Below are 23897 nucleotides of genomic sequence, written 5' to 3' on the forward strand. Positions count from 1 at the left end.
TCATCCCCTAGATGTTGTCCACTAAAATATTTCAGAAAAACAATCTTGGCCCACTTAGCCCCACAAGACACCGTCCTCTTCCTTCCCTAAAATGACAAAGTGGATTTTATCTTCAAAATGACGTTGAATAACATGTCCCTGCCTACCATGTCTTTCTTAGTTGAAAAATGACGCTCTGAATGACCTTAGCGTTGGCAGTAGTCTAATAATTACCTCGACGCACCACACCACACCACACCACACCACCATCTGCCGTTACCAATTATCGTCACCGACCATACACCAACTTCACCATCAAATCAAAATATACATATACATACACAAGAACTGAACCTTCAACAATCACAGTTCGCAAAATGAAAAATTTATATGTGCAAGCCGTACCGCCAACGGATCTTAACCGGAATACGGAGTGGTTCATGTATCCCGGCGTTTGGACAACTTATATACTGATACTATTCTTCGCTTGGCTCGTTGTCCTCTCCATCACCGGTTGCTCTCCAGGCATGGCTTGGACTACCGTTAATCTCTGTCACGCTCTCGTATGCTCCTTTTTTATTTATTTCATTTCGAATTTTGGATTTATCTTAGGGCTAATTGGATCAGTAGGTTATGGATTATGATCGTGTTGGTGACTAATTGCTTTATTTAAAATGTTATTAATGTGAATTTTGATGTCGTGGCATTTAGGTTAGGGTTTTGGAGTGTGAACAGATCGTTATAATTGAACTCGTTTCCTTGATGTATTTAGGTTCATATTTGATTTATCATTTATCATATAGTGACAAAGACAGATGAGTGAAGTATCTCATCAAGTATTGATGTCTGTAAGATATTTGATTTATATTTATACAATTATAATTAGAGGTTGTTTATGTATTAAGCTGTTATGAGCTAATTCACATGGAGCTGATTGACTATTGATATTAGCTGTGACTCTTATTGTGTGAGAACCATTTTGGCACTATGTAATTGGAAGAGTTGGGTGCTACTGCAAGGTTATAGGGGTGCATATTGATGACAAATTGCTCTCTTCTGTCTATGTCACTTTAGTATATAATAAATTATAAATTAGAAATATGTATTCTTCTTATGTTGCCTACAACAAGACATGCTTCAAAAAATAGATTTATAAGAACCACACACTTGTGTACTCTTGAATTTTGATGAGGTATCTCTTACATCTACCTCATATTTCACAATCATCTATGTCATATTAGCACACACATACATTCCTCAATCATTGACGATCAGTATCTTAATAAGGTCCATAAACTACCAGGGAGATTATAGCCATTTTGTCATTCTCTATTATATTTTTGTTGCGTTCATACAGTCATACTTGATGACTTGGTGTGCAATTTGTCATGTATTTTGGTAAACCTGAGTGTTGATCTTTTTTGTTTTTATCTTCACAACAGGTTACTTATCATTTTTTCCACTGGAAAAAGGGAACACCTTTTGCTGATGATCAGGGTATCTACAACAGGTTGACATGGTGGGAGCAAATTGATAGTGGCAAGCAGCTCACTCGCAACAGGAAGTTTCTTACTGTTGTACCTGTGCTTCTGTAAGCTCTCTAACTTTTCTTAACCCTACTAGCATAGTCATCTTACAATCATCATTTTCTTTTAGTATTGTATGCACAATTTTCATTGAAGGACAGTTATGTTACTTATACATCTCTGTATATTGTAACTGGGCCCTCTCATGTATTACTATCTGCTAGTATAGTTGCCCTAAAGGGACACTGTTCCTTTCAAAAAAGAAGTGTGTCATATTCAATAGATATTTTTATAAAAAAGTGTATACTTGTTTTGTGACCGTCTGTTTACACTGTTAGCTATGTTTTGCAATACATCTGAATTTAGTTGTAAGGTTTGACATAGATAATGTTTATTTATAAGAGAAAAAATTATGTGGTTGGTCCCTGTGGTTTACACTAGATTACACAGTTGGTCTTTGTACTTTTTTTTGACGTGGTTGGGCACTGTGGTTTACAATCCCTGTCAGTAACTGACGTTAACTTTTTTTATTAAATTCAGACAAAATTACCGTCACGTGCTTTGCACATGTCTGAACTTAACAGAGAAAGTTAACGTCAGTTACTGACAGGGACGAACCGCCAAATATTTGAAAACCACAGTAACTAACCACATCAAAAAAGTACAGGGACCAAACGCGTAATCTAGTCTAAACCACAGGGAGAAACCGCGTAATTTTTTGTTTATAAGTTTTCTGTTTTTTCATTGGCTGCTACATTACACACTTCTGGGATATATGTTGATTGGTGTTTATTGGATTTTGAATGCTGAAATTATTTGATGTGATCTCATTTATTGTTATCTTCATGTTTTTAAAGGTACTTGATAGCATCCCATACAACCGACTATCAAAACCCGATGCTATTCATGAATACATTGGCGGTATTTGTGCTGGTAGTTGCTAAGTTTCCTCATATGCACAAGGTTCGGATATTTGGAATCAATGATGAAGAGTGAAATGTCTAGAAAGGATACTTGTTCAGTTCCATCCATGAATATATAATGTGCATTATAAATTTTGACATATGAGGACGACAAGTTAAAGGGTACGGAACTGGTTAAAGCGTATATTTAACTTTTACTTTTTGTCCATTTCTCTTTTTCCCTTGTGTTTTGTGGATGATCCTAAAAATATAAGAGAAGGATTTGGCTACCCTCTGTTGGACAGAAAAAAAAAAAAAAAAGTTATGCCAAAGAGATAAAAAGATGCAATATATATATATATATATATATATATATATATATATATATATATATATATATATATATATATATATAGTGGTAGGATCAAGAGGGAAGTAACCATTCGGGGGGAAGCGGGGGAAGCAAAAACTTTTTTTTTTTCCGTTTTTTGAAAAAACTTTGTTCACGAACATTATAGATGAGATGAAAATATGAACATTTAGTAGAGACAATTTGTGATAAATGTTTTTATTTTGGCGGGAAAATGCTCGAAGAAGTAATATATAACAATTATCGTGTTTTTCGAGCGTATTTTGAGGTTTTAGCTATTGGGGCTTAGATATTAGGGTTTAGATATTAGGGTTTATAGGGTTTAGATATTAGGGTTTAGAAATTTAGGGTTTAGATTTAGGGTTTAGATTTAGGATTTAGATTGAGTTTTTAACACGAACGGTTTAGAGTTTAGAGTTTAGGGTTTAGGGTTTAGGGTTTGGTGTTTTGGGTTTATTCCATAAACCCAAAACACCAAACCCTAAATCCTAAACCCTAAACCCTAAACTCTAAATCGGGCTAAATTTTACTTCACAAAACATGAAAAAAAACGTTCATATTCTTCACGAACAATATTATCTTGAATGTTATTTTTGTCGATCGTTTTCCCGCCTAAATAATAACATTCATCACGAGGTGTCTCTTCTAAATGTTCATATTTTCGTGTGATCTTGAAGCCGGAAAAAAAAAATTCAAAAAAAAACGAAAAAAAAAAATTTGCTTCCCCCCGATTGGTTACTTCCCCATTGATCCTGCCCCTATATATATATATATATATATATATATATATATATATATATATATATATATATATATATATATATATAGTGGTAGGATCAAGAGGGAAGTAACCAATCGGGGGGAAACGAGGAGAAGAAATTTTTTTTTTTTCGTTTTTTGAAAAAACTTTGTTCACGAACATTATAGATTGGGTGAATATATGAACATTTAATAAAGACACTTTGTGATAAATGTTTTTATTTTGGCGGAAAAACGCTCGAAGAAGTAATATATAACAATTATCGTGTTTTTCGAACGTATGTTGAGGTTTTAGATATTAGGGTTTAGATATTAGGGTTTATATGGTTTAGATATTAGGGTTTAGAAATTTAGGGTTTAGGGTTTAGATTTAGGATTTAGATTGAGTTTTTAACACGAACAGTTTAGAGTTTAGGGTTTAGGGTTTAGGGTTTGGTGTTTTGGGTTTATTCCGGGCTAAATATTTACTTCACAAAACATGAAAAAAAACGTTAACATTCTTCACGAACAATATTATCTTGAATGTTATTTTTGTCGATCGTGTTACCGCCAAAATAATAACATTCATCACGAAGTGTCTTTTTTAAATGTTCATATTTTCATCTAATTTATAATGTTCGTGAACAAAGCTTTTTCAAAAAACGAAAAAAAAAATTTGCTTCCCCCGATTGGTTACTTCCCTATTGATCATGCCCCTATATATATATATATATATATATATATATATATATATATATATATATATATATATATATATATATATATATATATATATATCTACACTATACATTATAAGAAAAGCTTAATTGAGATATCTTAAATTTTTTACTTTAATTGCATCCATTGGATCAGCTAAAAGACAACAACTACCCCCATCATCTAACCATTCAATTTAATTATTGATCAATAAGTCATGTTGATCTAATGTAAACACCCTAAATACCCTTCCCCTTACAAACGAATACGGGAGAAAATAATCAAATCAGGGGTCACCCTCATTTCTTCATTCGCGTTATACTTTCCGTCCCTAGAATGCTCTCAAAAATATCCCTAAATTGAAAACCTGAATCAGTCTCACCCTTAAACATGTTTAACAATCGATTAACACAGCCCTCAAACATGTTCAACAATCGATTAATATTGCAACTGTCAATTCGATACTACCTAACGATTATGGTAACCTAGATTACCATTACAATGAATCAGGCCTGCGGACACAAGTAATATCGAACGAATCAAAGTCTTCCTGAAGCAAAGGTTATTGTGGTGTTTTTTTGCTGTTTTTTTTTTCTTCCTAAATCGATTATGGCATGAACGGGAATTTGGGGGTAGTTTCTTATTCTATGATTAAGTCTGCAACTGTCGGATTCTTGATTAGCGTCAACGATCTTGAAATTTGTTATAAACTATGGTTCTTTAAAACAAACGATTTATGCTAATGGTATGTTATTGCAATCTCTTGAAAAAAACTTGTGTTTTCAGTTCATGAATTTTACTGCAATTAAATGGGATTAATCTTCAAATATATCTATATGTCTATGACTGTATAGTGTTAAGCGACTGTTATCTTATTCAGATTTTATTTACGGGTTATGACGATAATTCAACAACGTAACCAGTTCTACAAATTAGACGTCAAATTTGTGTTGATCTTAATCCGAAATAGTAACAAATAGAAATAAAAAAAAAATCACATTATTATTTGAAGGTCAAAATCCATTCTTAAAATATCTATCATTGATCATATGAGCCTAATATCACGTCTAATATGGATGTCAACTTGAAATTGATATGCTAAATTAAGCCACTGTCCGATTATAACGCGATAACAGCTAATTTTTTTATGATAATCCTAAAAAACAGCAATTGTTGACTACGGACTACTAAATAGTAACGATTTATTACCATACTTATTTGATCCTGTCAAATTCAAATTACGTGGAATGGATTTTTGATTAACAACGATATTGCTCCTGTCATTAGTAACAATTTATTACCATACTTATTTGATCCTGTAAAATCAAAATTTCCCGCCTTTTCTACTCTATCAAACCGTGTGATATTTACCTATAAATATGACCATTGGTTCTCATTGAAATACATACCAAAACATTCATTCCCAATTACTCACAAACAAAAACATTCAATGGCTACTGTTGAAAACTTCACACCACTAAACCTCATTACCGACCAGACTAACGATTGGAAGATATGCATTAGAGTTCATATCAATTGGAGGAAGACATACTGGAAGAATCCGAATAATGCATCGTCCTTGGAAATGATACTGGTTGACCAACAGGTAATTTTACAATTGCCATACAATTGTTAATTAGACTTGTGCATATTTAGATGGACTGTATTTATATGTTTCATACTAATACTTATGCTATTAAATTCCAGTAATCCTAATTGTTACTAAATGATACTAACAGGGGTTCAAAATCAGAGCGACTACTGATAAGCAGGCAATGACATTCTTTGGAGACACCTTCAAAGAAGGTGAACATTTTGTGCTGTCCAACTTTCGTGTGGGCAAACACGATGATGATGTTAAGCTCATTCAACATGAGTTTAAGATCCACCTTACACGTACATCAATTGTACGTAAAAGTCCTGCTTTCGTTATTGAACGAGATGTTTTTAGGGTGGTCAGCTATGATGATATTTGCCAAATGTGGAGATCAAAGTCTAATGATATCGTTGGTAAGGTTTCCTTATAATATTAACCTGTTTTGATATGATTATTATGTCTTATGACATATGTTTTCCCGTGTTTAACTACTTACATTTGCATGTATGTACTAGATGTTGTTGGGAAGTTAGTGGAGATGCACCCGATACGTGTTACCCGTAGCAAGGGAGTCGACACTAAATCTCTTGAATTCCAACTTAAAGACAACAGGTTACAATGGGCATTTTTTTTAATTTAATTCCCCAGTAAACTTTTCAAATAGTATTCGTTCATTGTTACATATGTCGTTGATTTATCATATGAAAAACATGTATGTATACTGCATATGTCTGACGATGTATTTATTGAACTAAATAGTGGTCAAAAGATAAGATGTGCACTTTGGAATGGTCATGCTACCCATCTCCACGAGTATGTCTCTGCTTTGGATGATGCTATGAAGGCTAAGGTTGTGGTATTCATACACAACTGCAAAGTTAAGGAATGGGATGGTATGTAATTGAATAATGAGTCCAAAAATTCTTATGAGTTTTAACTTCTAAATTAACAACATATGCAACAGGTGCTCCTCAAGTTAGTAACTTGCTGTGGGGAACTCGAGTATATATCAATGAGGCTGTTGCACCCATTGAACTTTACAACTCAGAGTAAATTTTGACTTAACTCACATTACATTTGATAGGAATTATAAAAATTAATTATACTCGAGTTGGTCAATTATAAACTAACGTTATATATATCCTATCATATGGAATATCTTACCAATTAGATTGGCGGCTAATCAAGACAATGCCAATGTTGGTGATGACAATTCGACTGCTATAAGCATAGGTGTGAATTTGACTACCAATATGGACAAGTTCACTAAACCAACACCGTATGTTCTAGAAGAGGCTAGCCTAATCTCAGAGGTTTGTGTAACTACGCCTATACTCAAACTGGTATACTATAAAAATGTAAGCGACATCTTCTAAATACTACATTACGATAAAACGCAACATTTTGTTGTTTGTCTAGGCATCGACATTTGTGATTCGTGGCACGGTGTTAAGCATTGTTGAAACTGACGGCTGGTATAGCTATAAGTGCTGCATATGTAACAACAAAGTTACCAAAAAGTTTTGTGTTGATACGGAAACTGTTATCTTGGACTGTGTCAAGTGCAACGAAGTGGAAGATGTTTACCCAATGTACACACCTGCTACCTAAGTTTATGTTTACAAACTCAAATATATATGAAGTTACATTAATGATAATGGTTTTTAGCTTCATAATTATTTTGGGAAATTATTCTGACACCGTAATATGTTAACAGGATCCGTCTAACTTTAAGGCTTGGAGATAAGACTGGAAATGTCGACTGTGTTCTCTTTGATTCTCAACTGGCAAACATGTTGAATAAAAGTGTTAACTGGCTAAACACTCGTGCGAAAAATGTAAGAAAACTAAACTGAACTGTTGTTTGTAACTTTATCAAAATTATCATTCGTATAATTGCACACAGTATGATAGCTGATTATTATTATATCAAAGAATCACTGTTAAATATACTAATCAATAAATGTAATGCACTATCATTGTAGTGTGAGGATCCGTCTATTTACCCAGCAGAAATTCAACAGCTCAAGCATAAGAAGTTTGCTTTCATCATTAAGTTAACAACAAAGAATCTTGAATTTCTAAACTCGGGTCTGACTGTCAATGATGTAACTGATGAGCTTGAAGTCCTTAATGCATTGGATGATAAACTTAGGGTGAAGGAAGATGAGTATCTAATGCTTGATTCTACCCCTGTTTCCACAACACCAGTAACTTTAAAGGTAATATTTAGTAAAGATTAAATTTTGAAATTGAGGCATACAATGCATGATAATTCATGAATCAAAACTTTCAATCGATTCAAAAATAACTATTGCTAAATTGGTTAATGATTCACTTCAAAACAGGTACCGAAGGTGGAGCCACTGTCCGATGTTGAAGCAAATAACAGTTCCTGGACACCAAGTACTGTTGATAACAAGAGAAAGAGCGAGTCTCCTATTGAAGATGGCAATTCTGATACTCCAGTTGGTGGTACTGCAAGAGCTATAGAAACGTTGAAGATACCGCGCTTGGAGGAATTCTAGGGAGACCATTTTGGGTTGAGCCGTATTTTTCAATGGGATCTGCATTTTAATTTAAAATTATATTCAATAATTTACGTTCTATTGTTTTTTTGCCATTTGGTTGATGGCACCTCACTTTAAGTGATTTTCAATTGTTTGTATTTTTAATTATGAAATATTCAAACTTCGTTTGGTGATTCTAATAAAATTTATTTGCAGTGATATTATTATGTTCATATGTTCTATTTTATTGTAACCCTAAGATGCATAATACTGTATGATTTACAGTAGTCAATGGTTTTACAATTGGGTACCAGTCAATGATACTTGGTCACAATTTGATTGTGAACTGAATATGCTAAAAATTATGTGACTAACTTACTATTATGACTGCAACACATAGTCTGCATAAATTCAATAAAATAAACTGCTCACTAAAGTTATGATAAAGTTTATGGCAATTTTGGTTTAAAGTTGAATATGGTAATATCATGTAAATTTGGAATATGATTGTACTATGAAAAAAAAGTGGGATATATATAAACAAAAAAATGTAAACCAAATTTCAAAAAGTCATGTAAACTTTATATATATGGGAAATAGGGGACAAAATAAGCTTTATCAGGAAAATTATTTCATTGTAAAGAGCATTCCCCTTAATTTGTGAGGTAATGACAATGTTAAAATTTAAGTGATATCGAGTATACATTAACACAAAATAAGTAATCCCTCTATTAAAAAAAAAATGATGTTGCTTTTAAATACATAGATAAATTTAAGGAGATTTGTTAACTACGGAGTATTTCTGACTTATTAAAAAAAAATGATAACATATTAATTAAATATTCAAATTTTCTAAATCCAAAAATTCAAAATCATTTAGTCAAAATATTCAAAATGATATCCCAAACTCTTCACCGCCCTTCCAAATGAATAACCCTAATCGACCTTTTAATTTACTAAAACTACTAATTTGAAATCTTGGAAATCACTAAACAAATTTCTACAGATAAATAATTGTCAAAACACAATATTCGCTTTTTGCACATATGGTATTATCACAACATAGACGAACAATCCATTGGGATATCGTCTAAAGCCAAACCCCAACTTCAAACTACAATGGAGTATTCCGATATTGAAATAGATCCTGCAATTAGAAAAAGGAAAGTCGAATCAAATCAGAAGCTGCTAAGTGGAGATTCAGAAATAACAACTGTTGAGTCAAGTTCGAACGCCAACAATCCACATACATATGGTTCGTCTATACAAGTATTTTATAATTCGTTATGTTTTATCAACAGGCAACTATATACACATGCTATTTTTGTGTATTTTGCTGAACCATCATCTACACACACTAGAACCTTGACTTACATATCGATCAAACGTATTGATGTTTTTTGTTATAAATACTGGTACTACAAAACCTGTTTGGTAAATTAACATGTTTCTTTTGTTGTTGAACAGGAACATCATTTCAGATCAACCGTCATAGTGAGTCAGCAAAAAAGCAAAGGAACACCAACGTCACCATCAATTCACCGCTCTCTACTATCACTACCAGTTAATTATATTTCGTACTAATTTTCAGAAAACGCTCGGTCCACTATACTGATTGTTAACTCACACTTTTATGACAGGAACACCTCTTTCGAAGAACAATCAACATTGTACCAGCAAACACTCAACGAGCATCATCACTAATCGTTCACCATTAGCTGATATCACTAACGGTTAGTTACTTACATACGTCTTACTCAATTAGACTGTGAAACAAAAGTGTTTACTGTACAATTAACTAATACTAATAACTCCTTTTATGTCATGCAGTTCAACAAACCAATAATACAGCAACTTCAATAGGATCAAATGAACCAAACTCGAAAAAAGGGAAAACTGTTGGGCGCCCGCCAAAATATAATCTTCACAACATTGGAGTTCTTCCTTTCAAGTTAGATTTCGAGTCGCAGGACATTAATATTTCAGGTTATATTAAATATGTATCATACTGTGGCTGATTTTTAAATTAAATACCTCACTTAATTTATGAGAACAACCAACACATCAAGCTTTCAAGAACACATATTTGTTTCATATAAATGCACATCTTTTACCAAAATGTCTATTCGTAGAAAACATTATAAACAAAAAAAACTATCTCATTGGTATTGTTAAATAAATATTAGGTGGCAAGACGGTGTCTGATTCAGGTCTCTGGTCAAAGTTTTCTACCCCAGAAATAAAAATTGGTAGTTCTAATGCCAACAACGAAGAATTACTCGCTGACATCAGTAAGACGCTATGCTACAATACTATAGTTAGTATATTTCATATTACATGATACATTAAGCAAGTTATAAAGGAATCACAAAGTTGAATCTTGGTCAACATCTGGTTTTTTATAAGTTGATCAAATTTTGACCAATTTTAGTACAGGTACATCTAAACAAAAGACTCGAGTTGGCAGACCACTTACATACACATCGACACGACTAGAACATCTTCCAATGAATAACACAATCATGCAATCAACGCTTACAAGTTCAAACTCACCTAGCATCCAAAAAAAAGTCACAAGTAATGATTCACCGTCCAATATTGCATCACCAACTGTTTCAACCGCATCTGCTCAAGGTTAATCACATATACATACCTATAATAACCAAATATTTATACATAACACTACATACTATGTATGCCTCAACTTCATATTGACATCGTGTACAATTTCTTTTCAGGTCATACAGTTAATAAAGCATCCGCAAGGTCTAGAGGCAGACCCAAAAAAAATGATACTTTAAATAACGTACATATAAATAACACCATGGAAGTAGCACCCCCATCTACATCCCAAGGTTATTTTTTCTTTTACACAACTCAACTAAGTAAAACTATATTTTATTTGCTGTTCATATTGTGATTCTATATAATACTTTACTAATATACTTTATAATCATTCATCATTCATACATATCATATTATTGTAGTTTCTCACCAAAGAACAAGATCCAAAAAACAACCAAATAATACATCAGTCCAACAAAATGTATCAAGTTCAAATGCCAACAACGTGCCAGGTATGCATAAATATACCAGCAGATCATTGACAGATAGTACTACGTACACTATATAATAAAAAAAAATAACTTAGACAATCATGAATTACTATATACTACTTCAAACTGTGACAGCTAAACGAAGAGGAAGAAAACCCGGATATACTTTTTCAGATTCAGAAATGATTCCCTTGCGATCATGTGGTGATAGTCTAAATAATCCCTCCTCTTCCCAGACTGAGTCTGAAAAGGAATCTCCAATATCAAAAGGTCTATCATATCAATTTAGACTACAAATAAATATAAATATAAATATATAGATAACTTATTACATTTCTTATTTTACTAACATTATTCTTTTTTTTTTAATTATACTGTATCTAATTTTTTCAGACTATCGAGACATAGGTGATCCTATATATATTTGTACCTCATGTAAGGCTCGATTGTGGAAATCAGAAGCAATGCGTGGTAATAAAAGCTTTGGTAGAAAGTCATACACATTATGTTGTTTAGGAGGAAAGGTGGAGTTACCATGTTTGAATGAACCACCAACCTTACTGAGGGAACTTTTTACAGGAAATTCACAGAAAAGTAAACATTTTATTGAAAATATCAGAAAATATAATATGATGTTTAGTTTTACTTCAATTGGTGGGAAATTAGATCACTCAGTGAACTCTGGTGGAGCTCCTTACGTATACCGAATGTGTGGTCAAAATTATCACTTGGCAGGAAGCTTATTACCAGAAGGTGGTCAACAACCACGCTTTTGTCAGTTATACATCTATGCAACTAATAATGAAGTTGAAAATAGAATCAATGCTTACAGGTAACATTTGTTACATTTTATTACATAATAAGCAAAAAATTCAAAATTCTTAAATTCTCAAACTTTGTGTTATTTAAATACAAAAATTATCCGAAATATGAAAACTACCAAGTCTAACCATAATCTTTCGTAACAGCAACGCTCACAACTCGAAGAAGGCATCCAAAAATTCAACAAGCTTAGCTATTGATCCGTCAATTGTATTTGAAATTAAGGGTTTATTGGATGAAAAAAACCCTTTGGTTAAGCAATTCCGAATGGCCAGGGATAGGTTTGATATTAATGCAGTTGAACCTATAAAAATGAAGCTAATTGGCAGCAGAACTACAGATGGACGGAGTAATAACTTACCAACAACTACTGAAGTAGCTGCACTGATAATAGGTGATCTTGATGGTACTACAGATAAAAGGGACATCCTTTTGGAAACTCAAGATAAACATTTGAAACGTATATGCGAGCTACATCCGTCTTATCTAGCACTTCAGTATCCGTTATTATTTCCCTATGCCGAAGATGGTTACAGGACAGACATTTTGCATAAAGGTGTAGAAATTGAAGATGTGTCTGGACACATTAAACTGACTATACGCGAGTTTTTTGCATATCGTTTACAAGTCAGAGTTGGTGAAACCTCATTGATCTTAAAGTCTAGACAGTTATTACAACAGTTCATTGTAGACGCGTATACAATGGTAGAAAACACGAGGCTGAATTACATACGGAATAATCAAAAAGCCTTCCGAATTGCACAGGCAGCCACTTTATATGAAGCTCAAGAATCAGGAAATTACGATGTATCAATAATGGGCACGAGAATCACTCTACCATCGTCATTTACCGGTGGTGCAAGGTACATGCGAGAGAATTATATGGATGCAATGGCTATTGTTAGGGCATACGGATATCCGGATCTCTTTATTACGTTCACTTGCAATCCTAATTGGCCCGAAATTCTGCGATTTATGAAAACAGAGAATCTTAAACCGGAAGACAGACCTGACATAAATACCCGCGTTTTTAAAATTAAGCTAGATGCTTTGGTGACCCAACTCAAAGAAGAAAAATTATTCGGTGGATTGATTGGAGGTAATTATTAACTTTTTTTTATTACCAGCCTAATTTTAGTGTAGATATTAATATTTATATTTATGTTATTTCAGTAACTTACAACTAAGTTTGTAACATCTAATCAAATAATCAAACTTTTCAGCATTGTACGTGGTGGAATTTCAAAAGCGAGGTCTTCCTCATGCTCACATTTGCATATTTATAGATAAAACAAACAGCCTACCTAATGCTTCCGACATAGACAACGTCATATGTGCTGAAATACCAGATAAAGATGATGACCCTGAGTTGTATGAACTTGTCTCTGAGTTTATGATGCATGGACCTTGCGGACCAGATCACCTATCATGTGCTTGCATGAAAAAAGGAAAATGCTCAAAGCGATTCCCAAAAGATTTCACAAACGAAACACGATTTGATAATGAAGGATATCCAGTTTATAGGCGTCGTGATGATGGTCGGTTTATAATGAAATCAGGAACAAAGCTTGACAACAGGTAATTATCATTTTTTCACGGTACTCATTATTTTTACATATATCTCTTTTATTTTTACTTGGAACAAATATTTACTAATTTTATCATTAAATGCAGAAACGTAGTTGCATTCAACAAGACACTACTCAAACAATATCAAGCACATATAAACGTTGAGTGGTGCAATCAACTTGGTTCCATTAAATATTTGTTTAAATACATCAACAAGGGAGCTGATAGGATATCAGTCTCTTTTCAAACAAACCCGAATAATAATGCCAACCAGAAATTTGATAAAGCTAGAGATGAAATTGCTGAATATTTTAGCTGTCGGTATATTTCTGCGTGTGAGGCTTCATGGCGTTTATTCGATTACCCGATATTATACAGACAACCTGCCGTGTATCGACTATCCTTCCATTTGCCAAACCAAGAACCCATTTTATTCGATGCTCATGATGACATGGATTCAGTACTATGTAAGCCATCCGTTGGAGCTTCACAATTCTTAGAATGGATGAGCTTTAATAGATATGATTCTGAAGCAAGGCAGTATACTTACATTGAATTCCCGCGCCATTACGTATGGAACAGCAATAGAAGGAAGTGGACTAAGCGAACAAGTCAACGAACTGTCGGTCGCATTCATTTTGTGCCTCCAAAATCTGGTGAGACTTACTATCTTCGTATCTTGCTCAATAAAGTTAAAGGACCAACCTGTTATGAAGATATACGCACTGTCAACGGTATTTTATACCATACTTACAAAGATGCTTGCTATGCTATGGGACTGTTAGCGGACGATAAAGAATACATTGCTTCGATCAAAGAGGTTCATCAATGGGCTTGTGGTGAACAATGTCGAGACCTCTTTGTTTCATTGATTACATCTGATAGTATCTCATGCCCTGAACGTGTGTGGCAACAAACATGCGACTTATTATCAGATGACCTCACACATGAAGTCCCTGAACGTCTGAGATCTAATGGTAAGTGCATAATCATATATTTTAATTTGTACCATTAAATTTAAAATTAGTTCAAAAGGTTGATGTCATGTAAGTGAACAAATCAGAAAAAGTCAATTAAAATAAAATATTACTGTTGGTACTATTGACAAATTATGTAACTATGATTCTTTTTGTGGCAGATCCAGATACACTCAAGCATGTTTTGCACAACCTCGCTCTTGCTAGAATTGAGAAACAATTAAATAGGTCGGGATCAACTTTAAAAAACATAACCAATATGCCATTTCCCGATTATGAGTTCATACAGCAGTCGTGCAACATGTTGATTCAAGATGAGCTGTCATATGACAAAGAAACTCTTCGCGAAGAACATCAATCCTTTTTATCAACAATGACATCTGAACAAAAGCTAGCCTATGACACAATCATTGCTTCAATTGATAATGACGAATCACAACTATTTTTCTTATATGGTTACGGAGGTACCGGGAAGACTTTTGTTTGGAAAACTCTTGCAGCAGCAATAAGATCACGCGGAGATATAGTAATTAATGTTGCCTCGAGTGGAATAGCTGCATTACTTTTAACTGGAGGTAGAACAGCACATTCAAGGTTCGCCATTCCGATTAACGTGCTAGAGGATTCCTATTGTTCAATAAAACCTGAAAGTGAACTTGCTGCGCTATTGAACCAGGCAAAGTTAATCATTTGGGATGAAGCCCCGATGATGCACAGACATTGTTTCGAGGCTTTTGATCGTACAATGAAAGACATTATCAAATCGGATAAGAGTTCTGAGCCATTTGGTGGCAAGGTAGTTGTCTTTGGTGGTGATTTTCGCCAAATTCTTCCAGTGATACAAAGAGGAACAAGGTCTGAAATAGTTGATGCCTCACTTCATTCATCATATCTATGGCAAAAATGTAAGGTTTTGAAATTAACAAAAAACATGCGCCTTAGATGTGATAGCAAGGACAGTGAAAGGAAAGAGATTGCTGACTTTGCTGAGTGGATATTAAAAATTGGAGAGGGAAAGATTAACACTCCAAATGATGGTGAAGCCGACGTAGAGTTTCCTGATGAGATTTTAATTGAAACAGGTTCGAACCCTGTTGAGACAATAGTAAATTCCACATATCCTTCCCTTCATGAAAATTTAGTAGATCCAAATTTTTTCCAGAACAGAGCAATCTTAGCTACAACAAATGAAGAAGTACACTCGATAAACGATCATATTTTATCGACTTTATTTGGTGAAGAAAGGGTTTACTATAGTTCTGATAGTCTAACCCCCGATGAGGACAATGATATTTTTGCTCAACAGGTATATTCTCCTGAGATTTTAAATGGTCTTAAGGTTCCAGGTGTTCCTAACCATAGACTGGCTTTGAAGGTAGGAGTACCTATAATGTTACTTCGTAACATTGACCAATCAAAAGGTTTGTGTAATGGTACACGATTACAAGTTGAAAGGATGGCAGAACATACCATTGAAGCACGTATAATTACCGGACACTGTTTCGGTAACCTTACATACATACCGAGGATGATCATTGCACCTACAGACAAGAAAATTGCAGTTAAGTTTCAACGACGTCAATTTCCTGTATCCGTTTGCTTTGCGATGACAATTAATAAGAGTCAGGGTCAATCGCTTTCAAATGTTGGGTTATATCTGCGTAAGCCCGTCTTCACTCATGGCCAGTTGTATGTCGCTGTTTCTCGTGTCACTACAAAGAAGGGTTTGAAGGTGGTTATATTGGACGAGGACGGGAAGGATTCAAAAACAACCAAAAATGTGGTTTACAAGGAAGTGTTGAGGCGTATTTAGCTTAAAGTATTTGTAACTATATTCGTTATTTATAAACTTTTTATATGTGCAAATTATGAGTTTTGATTTATCCATGGATAACATGTAATTGGCATTGTTTGATAACAAGATAAAGTTTATTTGATTTTGATGCATCACAAGGCGGGTAATTTAAGGTTGTGTAATATTCAGTCTTTTAAATATTTTTATTGTGCCAGTCTGCCAGAAACTTAGATCTGTAGGTATTTATCTTACTTAATCAAAATAAAATCTTCTTTAATAATACAATTATTCTATACTATGTACGCTAATTATATGCTCATTAAGTAAAATAAATCTTTTCAGTTTTTAGAAATATCATTCAACCCACTATATATACGCCACTAACCTTCTATTCATCAGACATTCACTCATTTGTGCACTATATATACGTAATGGACAATATAGTGCAGTTCACTAATTTGAACAATTTACATTCTGGATTAATAAATCCTAATGTCCGAGTCAAGGTTTTCGCAGTATGGAGAAAAACCTTTTGGAAGTTTCCGGATCATGCACTTGCTTTGGAGGTTGTGCTAATTGATCATCAGGTACTATCAAGAACAAGTTAATGTATATATCTAATAAATATTTTTATATATGCCTTGTCATTTTCACAATCCAATTTACAAATGCTTTTTTAAACTTAATTTAAATAGGGACATAAAATCCTTGCAACCATCGATAGGAATTTAATAGCGTTCTTTGAAGCAATCTTAGTTGAAGGTCATTTTTTTGACATATCGGGCTTTAATGTGGTTCCATACAAAGATCATTATAAGTTTGTAGATAACTTGTGGAAGATCCAGTTTCTACTTCACACCAACCTTGAGCAATGTCCACCATTTAATCTTCCAAATGACGGATACTTTCCTGTTAATTACCCCGACATCCTCTCGTCAGCATTATATCCAACTCGCGCTTTTGGTATGATTTCTAATTTTCCTTCTTCTTAAATATATTACAACATATAAATACATTTTCAATTATATACAACATATTATACTTTTTTCTATTTCTTTGAATTTAGATGTTGTTGGACAACTGGTGGAACTAACACACCTGCGTGTGACACTTGTGAATGGACACCCTATGCAATCTATTCAATTTACTATGCAAGATTTAACGTATTTTATCCTCCATTCCATACAGATTACTCATATTGTAACTCTTACACTTTTTATGCTACTGATGTATGCAATTAAATCACACAGTTTTAAAAAACATTAATTTGACGTGTGTATACGTGACAGTGGTCATAGGATCAAAGTTTCGTTTACGTCACATAATGCGGTACAACTATATAATTATGTTACAACTCATTTACATGAGGCAGTTCCAATAATTTGCTTGCTAAACAACTGCTTCATTAAAGAGTGGCAAGGTAATCTCATTTATATAATGCTTTATAAAATTATCATTTTCAGTTCTCATATACTTTAGACCATCAACCATTGCAACAGGTTAAATCCAACTAAAACTCTAATTTAATTTTTTCTGAATTTAATTGTTACCAATAGGTGTTCCTGTAGTTGCTAACCACGTTTGGGGTACTCGACTTTTCATCAATGAGCATATCGACTCTATCGTTGACTACACGGCAGTGTAAGACATATTACTATATTAATTCAAATCATTTCATTTACACACTTATAGTTCATAAACAACCGTATTACTTATAATTTTAAATTATTATTATAGTCTTCAAAACCTAGGAGGTGAAGGTGTTGTTGATGGTGTGAATGAGCAAAACAATGGTGCGGTTGTTTTTATTGATGATTAGAACGCTGAAGGCAATGTTTGACCAAAAGAAAGTTGTCCTATAGAAGAAGTTTCATTTTCAATTATTTATTTTACATTTTGCTTTGATAATCTCATCGTTATGTTATTCTGAAACGTTTATCTATTTTAAATCAGATGATCCTTTATATTTATGCTATATTTATATTGTGTGGTATTCATTCTTATCCATCTTAAATTTGTGAACAAATCAAGTTTTAACTTTCCATTGATCTAATTTATTTATGAGAGAATCATTCATTAACATGTTTATACGGTAGGTCAACCCAATCCTACAAAAAAAAAAAAAAATTTGTCCAATTGGAATGTACCATCTAAATGAATGTTTTTAAGAATGTATCCACAAATTACAATATACGTATTCTTTGAAATCAACGCATTCATTGGACAATTAAAAAGAAAATAAATTCAAATTTTCAAAATAGTTACAAATATTATCCGATGATCCCTAAAGATCCTAAAATAACATCCATACTTCCATACTTAATCATCATTTTAAAAACAAAAAATGTGTATCAAATATTTACGGAGGAAGTTATATACAAATCATAATTGTTGTTAATTAATATATTTGTTACCTAAAATTAACCAATAATTTGGTCAACATAATAATATTTATTGCCTTAATTTTCGTATTAGTAATCTTTTACATAATTATCAATACTTTACAACTAAAATAGATCAAATAACATAACAGTATACAAATAATCTTCGCTATAAACATTTGTTTCCACATTCTGAAACGCGGTAGTAAACAAAAATGGTGAAGAAAAACAAACCATTGGTGGTAGATAATAAATCAACTGAAGGACCAAAGAACAAAGACAACAAGATCAATACGGAGGAAAAGGTTAGTGATTAAAACGTTCCTGGTAACCTCTGAAACAACGGTTGTATTTTTATAATGTTATTAACTACATACCTTTGATTGCCTATAGATTTTGAAGAAAAAACAACGTCAAAGAGAGGCAAATATCAAATGCAGGTTGAGGAAAGAGGTTGGTTTCATCAATAATTTTTCATTCTATTTTAGATGTTCGGTCAACAAGATAGTATTTTATCATTAGAAAAAAATGTATATATATAAATACCTAATAGCATGTTGTTCAATAATTAAAATGTAGGCATACGTAAATGGATTGGAAAGAAGGGTGCAAGAACTATCTATACAACTTCAAATTCAAAAGGATGATCATTCAAAGGTAATTTAAAAAAGTTTCTTACAGACAATTTAGGAAAAAAAATACAAAAATAAACTTCCCATCGATATTGTTGTGTATATTATTCAATACTTATTTTTATATTAACTAATATAAATTACTTAAAATGTATGCAGGATATAAGGGAACAGATTATAAACAATGGTAAAGTTTAAACGTAGTTCATATTAATGCTCAATATTATATTTGTAAACAATTTTCTTTATTATAATGTTGAGCCTTTCTGATTGTTTTTTTTTTGGGTGTCGAACACACATGGATATAACTAAGATCCACTGAACTTTCGAAAATTATATTCGGATTGGTTGGAACAACTACAACAATATATAACAAATTTATTAAGAAGGATGCGACCAATGTTCAATGCTTCTGCTATTACTCCCATTCTGGATGAAATTTTTTCACATTATAACAAACTTTTTCAAATGAAGAGAGAAGCAGCACAAATAGACATTTTCAATATTATTCACGGATGTTGGATGCCACATACGGCACGCTGTATAATGTGGATGGGTGGATTTCGTCCGTCTGATGTTATCGAGGTAATTAGTTTTTAATTTAACTGTAAAACATTTATATCTTTTTTTACTATTATACATCTATTTAATTTTTTTTTTTTTTTGAAAAGCAAGGAAATTTATTAAACACACCAGAAAAGTACAGTGCTCAAAAACTATTTTAAATATTATACATCTATTTAATTTTTTTAAAAGCTTTGTTCTACATTTATATCTTTTTTTCTTTTTTACATCTAATTTAAATTATTAAAACCTTTGTTATTTTTTTTTTTTTTCCAGTTGATAATGAATCATGTGGAAATGTTAAATGGACAAAAGAGCAAATTTGACAACTTGAAAGAACAGTTCTTGAATGAGGAAGGTGAAATTAGTAAAGAATTTGAAGATTTGCAAAGAAATATAGCAACTTCTTTAACTGGACAAGATTTTGTTAATAAAGGTGATGAATGTGCTATGACAAATTTTGCAAGTCATATGTCATCTTTAACAGGAAAATTCACTATTTTCTTAGATTTAATGGAGAAGGTAAACTAAACCTTATACACTTTATAACTACAATATATGCGTTTAAATTGCAATACTTTGATATGTATTTTTCTTATGTCTATTATGTAGGGTGATCGACTACGTGAAAAGACTTTAAAGGAGATACGAAGTATACTTAAAGAAAAACAACAAGCGGCTTCAATGTTAACACTAAGTGACTACTTCAATCGATTGGTTGCTTTAACTAACCTTTGGGAAACTCGTCACAAAACAATTTAGCTTTATCCAAACTTAGTCTATCAATTGTCGTCTTTTATTATTTGTTTGAACATTTCTTATATTCATTATGTTTTTAATACTTTATTTACCGCGCTTATTTAGTTCTTCTACGTGAATTGCATCATTTGAATCTTATACAAAAATTTTGGTCTATACAATTTATGTGTTCTTAACTAATATAATACTTTTTCAATTTTTATTGCCGAAACCCGCAAATTTTGCGGGTCTTAAGCTAGTATATATATAAAAGAGAGTGTTAATTAGCCTAATTGTCATCAAATGCTTTAAAAACGGAATTAATGACAACTGTTAATTACAGGTGTCAAATTAGGACTAATTTTGATTAAAAGGCATCTATTAAATAAAAATACGTATTACATTAAAAGTATTAGTATCTCAACATTAAAACTAACAACCCGGTAATATAGAAAATAATAATAATAAAAATAATAAACACAGAACAATAACCACGAACTCTTTCCCCAAACAAACCCTAACAACCCACAATTATCGAACAAAATTAAAGATGTATTTTCAGCTTTGATCAACGGATAAGGAAAATCAATGGCTGTAATCAAAAGATTTCAATCCCAGCTAATCAATCGTATAGATGATCTTATCTGCAATTCTAATTTCTCCACCAATTCATGGGAACGATGATTTTATCTTCTTTATTAAAAACAAAGCGTACAACGATATCGATGGAAGCATAATTTTCAGGTTTGATTCAAATATTGTTACATTCATTGATCATTGATTTGAATAATATTTGCCATAATATTATTATTTGAATTTACTAATTTAAGATGATGGTAGATCTCAAGTTTCAAAATGAGTATTTGAAGTCTTAGTTCCAGGACCTGAAGAACGTATACAGAGAGTCAAGCATAAGCATTTGACTGAAATGGGACTTGTGAATATTCAAAAGAGTTGAATGAAAAAATAGAAGCTTTGAACAGAGAACTCGTAATAGAAAGACAAACATGAAGTGCTGCAGAGGCAGCTCTGGAGCATCTTCGAGCAGAATACTCACGGAAGCTGATTCAAAGTCTCAAGAGCTTGCTGCTAAATTGACCGAAGGTTGTATTAAATTCCGATTTATCCTTTGACTATTGTATCTTGCTTTTCAATGTATGAGCACACTCTATGCTATTGGTTTTGCTGACTTTATTGATCTTGGTAAAATGTATACTATTGTTTATGGACACAGCTCAGAAGAGTCGGGAACAAGTAAAAGAACGTGATGCGAAATACTTCAAGCTTGATTCTAAGTTGAACAGGCTTCACAAGCGAGCAAAACAACGATTCCAAAAATTTCAGAAGCTAATTTTAATTGTGGGCCCTTTACAGTGATAACTAATAAGATTGTATATATACGGTTAATTTTTATTTTTATGTCAGACTTTGTGTATTGACTCAAATTGGTTATTACAGATCTTTTTTAGGAGAAAGATGACCTTAAGGCTTAGTATCGTGAAGTCAACAAAAAGTAAAAGCAGGCTTCGTTGCAGTTGTCAGAATTACAACAAGAGCTTGATTGCACACGCCAACATGCTAATGAGGCACTCAAAGCAATCGATACTGAGAGACAACAACTGCGAAGTGCAAACAATAGGTACTTGAAGAAGAACAAATGAATATGTTCTGAATTCATGAATCCTTAAATCGCAAATCCAAACAAACCAATGAAATGACAGGTTGTATTTGTAGTTTTAGAAATACCATAAGTCATGTTGACAAATTAATAAAAAGGCTTCACGCGTTGGATGTGGTCAATTGGATGTAATTCTAATTGGAACGTATATTTCTATCACTTATCATTTTTTGATTATGGATCCAAAACTTTCCGTAATAATGCATAAAAAAATATGAATGATCGTTTGACTTTTGGTGGTCAAAATGGTAAGGTCTTGCATAAACTTGAGTTGGGCAAATTAAAATGGTTCAGTTGTTAAACATTAAAATTCATTAATTCTACAACGCTTGATATATTATGAATACTGGGAAGAAAAGACTAACTGGTACTTTGTTGGTTTGGTTTGACTAAGTAGCAATGTGTTATATTTTAATGGATTGAATTTTATTTATAATAGACATCTTCTGTCATCATTTCAAACGTTTGAGGCAGAGTTGATGATATGTATATATTGTTTCCTTGGTAAATCATTATTAGTTCAACTTTAAAGCTTATCTCATAGAATATAAATTATGTAACTATATATAACTATTTTATGACGGTTTGTGAGTAGCCGTGCAACGCACGGGCTCAAAACCTAGTATATATATATATATAGGCATGTTCAATGGGTAAGTAACACTTTGGGGGGAAGCGGGAGAAGCGATATCAACCATTCATCTTAAAAATCAAGTGCTAGTCTATCATATTCCCATGTTTCGCGATTTATATTGTTGGAAATTAATAAGGGTATTATTGTCCTTTAACATTTAATAAAGATTACACATATTAATTTACATTTACATATTTAATAACTTAACACCACCATCCACCACCACTCACCACCCACCACCACCACCACAACCACCCACCAACCACTTCCACCTACCACCAACCACCACCCACCACCCACCACCACTTACCACCACCTACCACCACCAACCACCACCTACCACCAACCACCACCATCAACACCTACCACCCACCACCAACCACCACCACCTACCACAACTACCTACCACTACTAACCACCACCAACCACTACCATCAACCACCACCAACCACCACCAACCACCATCAACCACCACCATCAACCTGAACCGCCACCCACCACCATCAACCACCACCAACCACCACCCGCCACCACCACCAAGCACCACCACCACAACACCAACAACCACCACCCTTCACCACCACCAACCACCACCACCACCCACCATCACCAACCACCACCCACCACCTCCAACCACCACCATTATCCACCACCACCACCATTACCACCACCCACCTACCTACCAACCACCAACCACCACCACCACCCACCA

The 23897-nt window shown here is 33.1% G+C and overlaps 6 protein-coding genes across 10 annotated transcripts; all 6 read left to right on the forward strand.

The window, feature by feature from the left end:
* Window positions 1–217: 217 nt before the first annotated feature.
* LOC139862343 (uncharacterized) lies at window positions 218–2632 on the forward strand. The gene is made up of 3 exons (XM_071850938.1): window positions 218–542; window positions 1422–1570; window positions 2363–2632. Exons 1-3 carry the CDS (start codon window positions 357–359, stop codon window positions 2499–2501), a joined length of 474 nt encoding a protein of 157 aa, XP_071707039.1. The 5' UTR covers window positions 218–356; the 3' UTR covers window positions 2502–2632.
* A 3050-nt stretch (window positions 2633–5682) lies between these two features.
* Window positions 5683–8357, forward strand: LOC139886345 (replication protein A 70 kDa DNA-binding subunit A-like). The gene is made up of 10 exons (XM_071870128.1): window positions 5683–5838; window positions 5972–6242; window positions 6345–6441; window positions 6589–6722; window positions 6794–6878; window positions 7001–7142; window positions 7249–7421; window positions 7547–7667; window positions 7815–8051; window positions 8178–8357. The coding sequence occupies exons 1-10, from the start codon at window positions 5683–5685 to the stop codon at window positions 8355–8357; spliced, it is 1596 nt and encodes a 531-aa protein (XP_071726229.1).
* Window positions 8358–9458: 1101 nt separating this feature from the next.
* On the forward strand, window positions 9459–16576 carry LOC139886353 (uncharacterized). The gene is made up of 14 exons (XM_071870138.1): window positions 9459–9594; window positions 9807–9902; window positions 9980–10072; window positions 10170–10325; window positions 10526–10630; window positions 10776–10973; window positions 11078–11194; window positions 11327–11416; window positions 11531–11665; window positions 11789–12227; window positions 12364–13316; window positions 13441–13795; window positions 13892–14763; window positions 14925–16576. Exons 1-14 carry the CDS (start codon window positions 9459–9461, stop codon window positions 16574–16576), a joined length of 5397 nt encoding a protein of 1798 aa, XP_071726239.1.
* A 413-nt stretch (window positions 16577–16989) lies between these two features.
* On the forward strand, window positions 16990–18377 carry LOC139886361 (uncharacterized). Its single transcript, XM_071870150.1, has 6 exons — window positions 16990–17145; window positions 17254–17521; window positions 17625–17721; window positions 17848–17978; window positions 18115–18199; window positions 18296–18377. The coding sequence occupies exons 1-6, from the start codon at window positions 16990–16992 to the stop codon at window positions 18375–18377; spliced, it is 819 nt and encodes a 272-aa protein (XP_071726251.1).
* Window positions 18378–19961: 1584 nt separating this feature from the next.
* On the forward strand, window positions 19962–20897 carry LOC139886372 (transcription factor TGA2.3-like). The gene is made up of 3 exons (XM_071870158.1): window positions 19962–20156; window positions 20412–20657; window positions 20748–20897. The coding sequence occupies exons 1-3, from the start codon at window positions 19962–19964 to the stop codon at window positions 20895–20897; spliced, it is 591 nt and encodes a 196-aa protein (XP_071726259.1).
* A 432-nt stretch (window positions 20898–21329) lies between these two features.
* Window positions 21330–22705, forward strand: LOC139862352 (uncharacterized). Of its 5 annotated transcripts, none has more exons than XM_071850954.1 (4): window positions 21330–21617; window positions 21704–21977; window positions 22108–22232; window positions 22332–22705. In XM_071850954.1, the coding sequence occupies exons 2-4, from the start codon at window positions 21881–21883 to the stop codon at window positions 22518–22520; spliced, it is 411 nt and encodes a 136-aa protein (XP_071707055.1). In that variant the 5' UTR covers window positions 21330–21617; window positions 21704–21880; the 3' UTR covers window positions 22521–22705. The 5 variants fall into 5 exon arrangements, with proteins under 5 accessions (XP_071707055.1, XP_071707062.1, XP_071707065.1 ...); XM_071850961.1 differs by having other exon boundaries at window positions 21714–21977; XM_071850964.1 differs by having other exon boundaries at window positions 21749–21977.
* Window positions 22706–23897: the final 1192 nt, after the last annotated feature.

Source organism: Rutidosis leptorrhynchoides, chromosome 1 (assembly GCF_046630445.1).
Source record: "Rutidosis leptorrhynchoides isolate AG116_Rl617_1_P2 chromosome 1, CSIRO_AGI_Rlap_v1, whole genome shotgun sequence".
NCBI classification, from domain to species: domain Eukaryota; kingdom Viridiplantae; phylum Streptophyta; class Magnoliopsida; order Asterales; family Asteraceae; genus Rutidosis; species Rutidosis leptorrhynchoides.

Bases quoted from the DNA above. Each gene is read 5' to 3' on its own strand.
- LOC139862343 (XM_071850938.1), top strand. From the start codon at position 357: ATGAAAAATTTATATGTGCAAGCCGTACCGCCAACGGATCTTAACCGG. The intron at 543-1,421 runs GTATGCTCCTTT...TCTTCACAACAG, and splicing joins TTAATCTCTGTCACGCTCTC to GTTACTTATCATTTTTTCCA. The intron at 1,571-2,362 runs GTAAGCTCTCTA...ATGTTTTTAAAG, and splicing joins ACTGTTGTACCTGTGCTTCT to GTACTTGATAGCATCCCATA.
- LOC139886345 (XM_071870128.1), top strand. From the start codon at position 5,683: ATGGCTACTGTTGAAAACTTCACACCACTAAACCTCATTACCGACCAG. The intron at 5,839-5,971 runs GTAATTTTACAA...TGATACTAACAG, and splicing joins TGATACTGGTTGACCAACAG to GGGTTCAAAATCAGAGCGAC. The intron at 7,143-7,248 runs GTTTGTGTAACT...TTGTTTGTCTAG, and splicing joins AGGCTAGCCTAATCTCAGAG to GCATCGACATTTGTGATTCG.
- LOC139886353 (XM_071870138.1), top strand. From the start codon at position 9,459: ATGGAGTATTCCGATATTGAAATAGATCCTGCAATTAGAAAAAGGAAA. The intron at 11,195-11,326 runs GTTATTTTTTCT...ATATTATTGTAG, and splicing joins ACCCCCATCTACATCCCAAG to TTTCTCACCAAAGAACAAGA. The intron at 11,417-11,530 runs GTATGCATAAAT...AAACTGTGACAG, and splicing joins AAATGCCAACAACGTGCCAG to CTAAACGAAGAGGAAGAAAA.
- LOC139886361 (XM_071870150.1), top strand. From the start codon at position 16,990: ATGGACAATATAGTGCAGTTCACTAATTTGAACAATTTACATTCTGGA. The intron at 17,146-17,253 runs GTACTATCAAGA...TAATTTAAATAG, and splicing joins TTGTGCTAATTGATCATCAG to GGACATAAAATCCTTGCAAC. The intron at 17,722-17,847 runs GTATTTTATCCT...TATACGTGACAG, and splicing joins TTTACTATGCAAGATTTAAC to TGGTCATAGGATCAAAGTTT.
- LOC139886372 (XM_071870158.1), top strand. From the start codon at position 19,962: ATGCGACCAATGTTCAATGCTTCTGCTATTACTCCCATTCTGGATGAA. The intron at 20,157-20,411 runs GTAATTAGTTTT...TTTTTTTTCCAG, and splicing joins GTCCGTCTGATGTTATCGAG to TTGATAATGAATCATGTGGA. The intron at 20,658-20,747 runs GTAAACTAAACC...TCTATTATGTAG, and splicing joins TCTTAGATTTAATGGAGAAG to GGTGATCGACTACGTGAAAA.
- LOC139862352 (XM_071850946.1), top strand. From the start codon at position 21,881: ATGAAGTGCTGCAGAGGCAGCTCTGGAGCATCTTCGAGCAGAATACTC. The intron at 21,978-22,107 runs GTTGTATTAAAT...TTATGGACACAG, and splicing joins TGCTGCTAAATTGACCGAAG to CTCAGAAGAGTCGGGAACAA. The intron at 22,233-22,331 runs GTGGGCCCTTTA...TGGTTATTACAG, and splicing joins TTCAGAAGCTAATTTTAATT to ATCTTTTTTAGGAGAAAGAT.